General features: G+C 40.3%; 1 protein-coding gene across 1 annotated transcript in view; it reads right to left on the reverse strand.

Annotated features, from left to right (window-relative positions):
• Positions 1–7924: 7924 nt before the first annotated feature.
• GCH1 (GTP cyclohydrolase 1) overlaps positions 7925–9699 on the reverse strand; it is a 33132-nt gene continuing 31357 nt past the window's right edge. Inside the window, exon 6 of the mRNA XM_085887510.1 lies at positions 7925–8153. Within this exon, the coding sequence (XP_085743636.1) occupies positions 8027–8153 (127 nt within the window). The 3' untranslated portion in view covers positions 7925–8026. The remainder of the gene's footprint in view (positions 8154–9699) is intronic.

Below are 9699 nucleotides of genomic sequence, written 5' to 3' on the forward strand. Positions count from 1 at the left end.
GGGGAGGCTCCTAATTCTCTCTATGGAAATATAGCATAGAGCGGCACACCCAGAGTGAGTGGGCATTACCAGTCATCGCATCCATAATTCTGGGGGAATTAACCCCTCCATAAGGACAGATTCTTCACAAGTAACAACAATCAGTGTAGGAATCCCACTGCACCTGAGGTAGATATTCAACTTTTCACAGCCATCGTAACTATCAGATACTTTGTAAATAAATAAAAACGAATGCAAATACATTTGGATATTCAAGTTAAATCCCACTGAAACTTTTAATCCATGGGGAGAAGGAGGTTCCTCCCTGATTGTCCAACTGAGTACAGAGAGAAAAACGATGTCATAAAGATGATATTGCTGGTACCCAGAATGCTCTGGTAATTGACGTCATTTCTCCAAATCTTGGAGTGAAAGTCAAGTCTGGTATTGTCTCATGCATCTGTCTGCATGTGTGCATTATTTATGTTGCAGCTCCTCCATGAGCCTTAGGACCTGTTTAAAAAAAAATATGACATCATTATGTTTAAAAAAAGAATTGGAAAAGAAGGTAAAATTATCTTTTGGTGAAGCAAAATGAAATACGGAAATACATTTTCATACTTTTTAAAGTTAAATAAATGGATGCCAAACAGCAATCAAGTAAGTTTAGGCAACACCAGAAAATCGTTTTTATGGCTAGGACAAAGAAGACAGACAAGGAGTGATGAACTAAATGAACAAAAAACAAGTTTTTAAACCGATCAATTCCTTATACACTGCTTTTCATTTGGTCATCTTCTTATCCTTTCATATGCAGCACAACGCTGTGGGAAAGTGTGCCGCTCTTTCATTGGGCAAGAAAACCTCAAAGGGCTTTCCAAAGGAAAGTCTTGTAAGAAAATAAAAAGTTTAGAAAAAGCAACCTTAATGTAAAAAGATGTACAAGTTATAAAGATGATACCTTTGCCATCTTTACAAGTGTTTTATCTCTTTCGTTATCATCCATACAAGTAGCAACAAGAGAATATGGATACTCTCTAAAACCAGAATATTCCACTCCAAGTGTAAATCATTCTGTTAAAACTTCAAGTACCAAGTTATTTTGCTGAAATTGCAGAATAATGAATCAAACATCAAAGTCTTACTTTTGTGTACAATGTCGAGGGTTGTGGAGGAGCTCGAACATAGAATGGATCAGGACAAAACAGAACAAAAGGAACAGTAGAAAGAGGGGGACTGAGACATCAATAGCAGGGTTGAGGGACAAAATACTGCAGAGAGAGAGAGAGAGATGGAAAAATCAGGAATGTTATCGAGGGAGATGGAGAAAAACAAGATGGATACAGCTGCAAACTCTATGGAAGGAACAAGCATGACAGCACTGTGGTCACAATGTGTGATAAAATCCGGTAACGTGTTGATTGGGAAACGAGCATTGAAAGCACTCTTAAAGGATGAACAGCATGATTGGGAAAAACACATTATGCACAATTAAAAGATTAACTTGACACTTCTCATCCATGTCAGCCTCCACCACGGTTATATCAGAATGAACTGAATTGTCACACAGTCATGGGTTGTTTAAGCCCAGGCCATTCAAAAATTACAGTACACTATTTTTTAGGGAGGCGTGCACTGTTCGCGCTGACAGGCTTGATTAAACCTTACCAATAATTTTTATTCGACATTGATTAGATTTTTCGGGGTACCTCATTGTGAATAACACTTGACCCAAACAAAGCCAATGGAAATCTGACGCAGGCAGTGTATAATCGGCAGAGGCCTGCTGTCTTCGGCCAACCAGAGAACCAAGATGGTGGCCATATTATTTAATCTGGGTGCCATGGTGGGTGGAGTGAAGCAACAAATGTGGGTGGAGTCTGGCAGCTGTCCGACCAATGGGTGCACATTTCAAAAATCGATCCACCAACAAGAACCACAACAGCAACAACACCAACCACATGGAGCTCTTGACCTGTGACACATCTCAGGCAAAACGTGGGATCTTGGAAAGAAGTGGGCTTGGGGAGGGGGGGGGGGTTAATGGTGGTCAAAACATACTTAAATAAATAATTGTTCAAACCTATTACATTGGATATGTTTATTTATTTCTTTTTTTCTTTCATCAGATGAATTGTCAAGTTTTCTTAAACTTGGGCTCAGCTCAAAATTGCTTCATTGATCAAATTCTCTGCTTATTCCCAGGTTGAATGTAATCGTACATCGACTCATTTTCTTAGATCTTCCATCATCTTTCCAAATACCGAGTTGTTCATTAGCTTGTGCAGGAGAAATAAACTAAACTGCACACTGGGAGTGCAAAAAAACGATACTTCTTCTGAGAGAGTAATGCACAATAAGAGATCTTCTCCACACAAAAATGTGGCATGGTTTATCCTGAAAATATTCATTATGAGATAAGTCTTCACTAGACTGAGTCTGATTTGGCCTGAGCCAACCAGTTCAACATCTTGGAAAAGGGCTGGTCTTAATTGTATCTTTGAGAAATATTGCATTATTTTGGAAAAGGCATGATAATTCATCTTCTATCAATAAAAAAATTATATATATATATATATATATATATATATATATATATATATATATGTATGTATATATATATGTATATATATATATATATATATATATATATATATAATTATAATTGTACATTGTGCCTGATGAAGCCGGCTGCGAAGCCAGCGAAACGTTACCTGAGACTGCTCTTGCTTTTTTGCTCAAATTAGCGGAGTCGATCTAATTTTTTTTACTTTTGGATGGAAGCGCCTTCTTCTTCTTTAAATATATATATATATATATATATATATATATATATATATATATATATATATATATACATACACACACACACACACACACACACATACATACACACACACGAGCAAATACAACCCGTCACTTCGCTGATGGAGATGTTAAGGGGGGGAGTGGGGGAAGGAGAAAGAGGAAGAGAAGAGGTAGGGGAGAGAGAGATGAATCAGAGGTGATAGGACGGAGGGAAGGGAGGGGAAGAGAGATGATGGAGGGGAGGGAGGGGAGAGGAAGGAGGAAGGGGGAGAGAACAGGAAGGAATGGAGAAAGACAGATGGAGGAGGGAGGGGAAGCTCAGAAGGAGGGAAGAGCAAGGAAGGGAGGGGGGAGGTGGGGAGAGTGATGCCTTCCCAAACATTGCTATACAGTGCAGAGAGAGAGAGAGAGAGAGAGAGAGAGAGAGAGAGAGAGAGAGAGAGAGAGAGAGAGAGAGAGAGAGAGAGAGAGAGAGAGAGAGAGAGAGAGAGAGAGAGAGAGAGAGAGAGAGAGAGAGAGAGAGAGAGAGAGAGAGAGAGAGAGAGAGAGAGAGAGAGAGAGAGAGAGAGAGAGAGAGAGAGAGAGAGAGAGAGAGAGAGAGAGAGAGAGAGAGAGAGAGAGAGAGAGAGAGAGAGAGAGAGAGAGAGAGAGAGAGAGAGAGAGAGAGAGAGAGAGAGAGAGAGAGAGAGAGAGAGAGAGAGAGAGAGAGAGAGAGAGAGAGAGAGAGAGAGAGAGAGAGAGAGAGAGAGAGAGAGAGAGAGAGAGAGAGAGAGAGAGAGAGAGAGAGAGAGAGAGAGAGAGAGAGAGAGAGAGAGAGAGAGAGAGAGAGAGAGAGAGAGAGAGAGAGAGAGAGAGAGAGAGAGAGAGAGAGAGAGAGAGAGAGAGAGAGAGAGAGAGAGAGAGAGAGAGAGAGAGAGAGAGAGAGAGAGAGAGAGAGAGAGAGAGAGAGAGAGAGAGAGAGAGAGAGAGAGAGAGAGAGAGAGAGAGAGAGAGAGAGAGAGAGAGAGAGAGAGAGAGAGAGAGAGAGAGAGAGAGAGAGAGAGAGAGAGAGAGAGAGAGAGAGAGAGAGAGAGAGAGAGAGAGAGAGAGAGAGAGAGAGAGAGAGAGAGAGAGAGAGAGAGAGAGAGAGAGAGAGAGAGAGAGAGAGAGAGAGAGAGAGAGAGAGAGAGAGAGAGAGAGAGAGAGAGAGAGAGAGAGAGAGAGAGAGAGAGAGAGAGAGAGAGAGAGAGAGAGAGAGAGACAGGGAGGGACAGAGGTCTGGGAGGAGAGTGCTGCATTTTATTAGGAGCGGGGAGCTAGGAGTGGACAGAGAGTGAGGGGGTATGAAAAAAGAGAGAAATGTGAGGGGTGGAGGTGGGTTAGGAAAGAGAATGATATGTTTTGCTTAATGACCGAACACAAAAAACTTCATGTCAGAACAGCTGTACACACGACGACACAACAGAGTTTGTAAAGTTAACCACTGCCACATCAGCAAAATTTTGATATCACATTTCCAGAAAATTTGTGGGTACATGAACCAAAAGCAATCACTGAAAACATGGAAGTACCCGGTCTCAGGCTCACATACGACCTCATGATCCCATGGAGCGTGAACATTGAAAACAAAGCAATGCAACCAGATATCATACTTAGGTACAAAAAAGGGAAGAAGGCATTGCTAATTGAGGTGTTAACATCAGTGATTTAGGACTAAACAATGCAGACCTCAAGAAAATGGCCAAATATAAAGACCTCAAGAATAAAGTGAAAAGATCCTAGAAGCTGAAGAATGCCAAAGTTGTATCAGTGATAGTTGGAGCGACAGGAATGATGACGAAGAACCTCACAGAGATATTAAAAACCATCCCTTATTACAAATAAACTACATTTGGAAGCCGTCCTGGGCTCAGTAACGATCCTGAAGTGAGCTCTCAGTAAAAAACTTTGACAAGAGAAAACTTCACAGTTTGGTCCGTAAATAATGACCCCTTACCGAAAACCCTGTAACTTGCAGGTACACACACACACACACACACACACACGACAGTAGATACTTGAGCCCGTCCTCGGAGGACTCCATTCCACATTCTGAAACCCGCATATGAAAATACCAATCTACGACACACACACACACACACACACACACACACACACACACACACACACACACACACACACACACACACACACACACATACACACACACACACACACACACCTTGTTTTTTCACACACAACTGTTCCAAACAATCCTATCTCACACACAAAAACAAACAAACAAACACACAAAAAACAGACTTTCCCAACTGCATGGATCCTCAGCTGGGCACTGTGGTTCCTCAAGGTTTTGATCCTTACAGCCCAGAACCTCTCCAAGCAGCGAAACCACAACTATGGTCATGGATCCACAACAGCAGATTTCCTGCATCAGTAGATCCACAACCTCAGTTGTGTCCAGGCAGTCATTCAATCCATACTTTTCACAAATACACAATAACCAAATAAATACAAAAGATGCATATAAATATTGAAGAAAAAGGACAGTGTAATTTCCACCAAAAAGAATGACAAATCAGTGGGAGAAGCCTGATTAAAACAAATATCAATCATCACACACACACACACACACACACACACACACACACACACACACACACACACACACACACACACACACACACACACACACACACACTAGTGCTTAGCCAATATCAGCAATTTTTCAGGAATTGGCAGGTTGGAGTCAGTGTGACTACTGACCAAGTACGTACTGTATACAACCCAGAAACCTTGGGTAGCTTTCACCGAAAAACAAAGTTACATTTAAACAGACGTTCCAGGGATATGTTCACAAACATGAATGTTTATGAACAGCTGTATGTGAGATGGGTGGAAAAAAAATTGGCTCGGTAATTTAGAAAACATGTTAATTCAGCAAACGGCTTGGAAATCGGGTGTTATCAAATATATTTTGCTTTGAAACTCACAAAGAGAAACCATATAACCTTTGTAAAGCAAATCCGATAAAGAAATGCTTCAGAAACAGTTGCGAGAACAAAGGAAAACCTGATAAAATCTTCATAAGATTCGTGATGAAACTTTGCCACCATGGCACCTGTAATAGGCATGGCATGTCCACATACTCGTGGAGAGTCTGTACAGATCCAAATCTACCCATATGTACCACATCCATGTGTGCTGAATATGTACCTCTACCTTGGAGTAACTATCGACTGTATATCCTGATCGGGATATGAACTGTAACACTATCGACTCAGGGGCACTCGGAAAGTGGCTTCAGCACTCAAGCAAGCACTCCAATGGAATGCCTGGCGTGACAAGCGATTACCAATTGCCGTCGATAAAACTAAGCACCCGGAAAAGCCCAAGCATTGTCCGAATTGGACAAATGAACACTTTATAGAAGAGTCGGAACTGCTGCCAAGTTCAATTATGGAGCTTAAATCTTGTAATTCAGCTTACTTTCAGAGATTCTCGAGGTTATCGCATGTGAGGAAATGAAATAAAGCCATGAACACTGGCGTCTCCAGTTGTTTATAAGCATTGCAATGTACCAGGCGATTTGTAGCTATGATGTACAGACATGCGATAATCCATCTATCTATCCATTGGGACCATAATCTGTGCAGAGCGTTGGTGCTGCCTAAGCAGTCTCGTTGGCTATTGGGCACAATCCTGGATGGGTCGCCACTCCAACGCAGGATCCCAGCATGCTGGCACTCATTTTGCCGACCTCACAAGGATGACAGGCTGAGTTCAACCCACCTGGTATTAATTCAACAGCCAAGCAGGATTGGAACCCAGGACTCTAGGATCCCAAGCACCACACTCGAGCCATAAAGCCAACACCAGGCATATGCGATAATATGAGGGAGGAGAGGGAAGAAAAAAAAAAACTTTATCATTTAGAAATCATCATGGCCTGTTCCAAATCAAGAAATGGTTGAGAAAGCCAAAAAAACATGGCGGCTTCAGACCCCAGTGAGATCACCCAGGATACGCCTTAAGACCCCAGATAGCAAGGTGGCCGAGAATCGCCTGAAAAAGATATAATTAAATAAGGTCGTTAATTACCTTCAAAAGGGGGTGTTTTAATTAACCTAAAAACCCGATTTGCACTCCCTTGGATTTTCCTTTGTATGTATGCAAAGTTTCATGCTGCTCGGTTTCATGGTTTTGGAGTGATGGAGGAAACACACACACACACACACACACACACACACACACACACACACACACACACACACACACACACACACACACACACACACACACACACACAATGGAATTTATTAGTGTAGCTATATGTGTATTGTCTGTGTTGTCACTGAAGTACTCCTTCAAACTTTTGTGAAATCATAACAAACTTCCGGGCTGAACCTAACTCTCCTGTGTGTTTGTCCTCAGGTATTTCTTTTATTCTTTAAAAAAAAAAAAAATTAAATCTTCAACTTTAATTGCTTATAAAATCACAAATATTATCAAATCATCACAAATATTAGAAATTAATTATTTTTTTAAATCACAAATATTATAAATGAATTTGCAAAATTTTAACAATGTGGTGGTGAGGAGTTTTGAATTACGTGGCGCGAGGTGTTTTTAATTATGTGATGGTGTTCGTCCCATTTTAGTGACATATGTTGAGGAGAGCATAGCGAGCCGATCCACGCTTGTGCATGTGTTTGTGTATATTATGTATTATTTTTTAAATTAAGAAAATCTCCACTTAAAGGTGAAAGGGTATCATTGGATTTAATTTAGTTTCAGCATTTCTCCCAGTAAAAAATAGACCAAGGATGGTGTTTCAAATCGACATTAAAATTGCAATTATAGTTCGAAGAACGAGCACAAAAATAAATAAAAACATTTGCGACATCTTGCTTAACCTTATATATCCAGGGAACTGGAAGATAACTCCTTCAACTGAAGTTTTCACAAGTTATAGACTAAATATCTTCATTTTGAGCAAGAACTTGTGATGTATACCTCAACACACGTGATGGAACAGGACGGTGTCGAGGTGCAATTTTTGTGATTCCCACTCATTAACATGATTGCACATTTTTTTTTTTTTTATCATTGTACAGGTTTTAACAATTACACAAAATCATTCTTTAAGGTAGAATAAACATGTAGAGGCTCAATTTTTACTGAGGAAAAAGTATTTTTGACCATAGTTGATGTTTAGTAATTTTGAAGATTCAGTCATGGACGAGGTGGTGAGTGCTCAGTCTCAGTGGTTAATCAATGTAAGAAACTCCTCTCGAGTTTTGGGATCTTCTCGGAAAACTCCAAGCATTGTGCTTGTGATAGTTTTGCTGCTCATCTTCTGGACTCCGCGCATGATCATGCACATGTGCCTGTGTGTATAAGTTGTGGGAATAGGAGGGTGACGAGGGTGGGAGTGATGTGAGATTGTGGTTGGGGGGGGGGGGTGGAATGACGTAGAGTAACCATCAAGGCCTTGAATTTACAGTCACAATTAAATAATTTCTTGCCATTTTAATTTCACACAAAACAAAAGCAAACATTCATGCTCTGCTCCCCTCATCACATCTTATAAACAAGCATCAACGGTTCGCGACCAATCTACGAAATGCTGTTGCAGTGCATCATAGTAAAATACACAATCTGGTGTCAAAAGGACCAGGTGTCAAAAGGTGTCAAAAGGACCAAAAGGATGTCTGACTGTCAGTCTGTCTGTTTTTTGACCACGATACATTCGGCAATTACTTATCAAATCGCAACCAAATTTGACAGGAAGACTAAAGGTCACACGATGGAGGTTGTAGCGACTTCATTTGCCCCCTCCCCATGGGGGGATTTCGCCTTGGTCGAAATCCATGTTAAGGTGTATATGCATGTTAAGAAAGCTAATTGTGACATTTGTCCAAGGCTACTTATAAAAACAAAAGTAATCACAACATGAATGATAATATCATATTATTAATGTTGTTACAAAACAATATTAATACTAATAATACCACACACACACATACACACACACACACACACACACACACACACACACACACACACACACATACACACACACACACACACACACACACACACACACACACACGTATCTTCCAGAGTCAAAAACAACCACCTGAAAAGAAAAAAATTCCCCTGTTGGAGTGGCAAATATATTTTTTTCAATCGTTTCCCAAAGGATACTTTAGCGTGAATATCAAGTCCACTCAAAGTTTAATTTTCTTCATTATACCAAAGTTAAATATACCTAAAAGTTTCTGAAATGTTTCAAAATAATATAATTATGACCTACATATGATACAAACTTTCTTTCAGCAAATAATTAAGTTGAACTCCACTTCAAATTCACATTCTATAGGGTGGGTAAACAGGTATGTAAAGTATGTAAACAGCTCGTCTTAAAATCAGTGCATGTTACATGTGTCTTACCGTGTGGTCCATCGGATTAATTCGTCGTTTAATTTGTGTATTCTTGTTTTTAAAACTGTGCATTCTGGTTTGTCATCGTAAGTTCACCATCTGCACTTAAATTGCTTAAAATTGCTTGAAGTTGCCATTTCATTTTGCCTTCAGTGGTGTCGACGTAGAAGGGCCATTTGTGTTGTTGCGGCACGAAGATCATCTTCCTACCAAGGACTTTAAAATTCAGCCAATGATACCACTCGATATATTTTGGGGCAAAAATGCCAAGCGTGACTGTTATCCACAAAAACCCGATCAAATTACAATACATATGCAATATATTCGTTCAAAAAGGAAAAGCAAAACCAACCAACAATTGTACTTGGTCCTACTCTAGCGATTTTGTATCAAGCAGGATAGAACATATCAAATCTCAGTCATCATTTCATCCATAACCGACAGACTTCCTCAGTCCCTTTGTCCGAGCTATTGCAAATGACTTGTGTG

The sequence above is a fragment of the Eptatretus burgeri genome, chromosome 7, assembly GCF_056783735.1.
Source record: "Eptatretus burgeri isolate ZD-2024b chromosome 7, Ebu_testis_v1, whole genome shotgun sequence".
In the NCBI taxonomy this organism is placed as follows: Eukaryota; Metazoa; Chordata; class Myxini; order Myxiniformes; family Myxinidae; genus Eptatretus; species Eptatretus burgeri.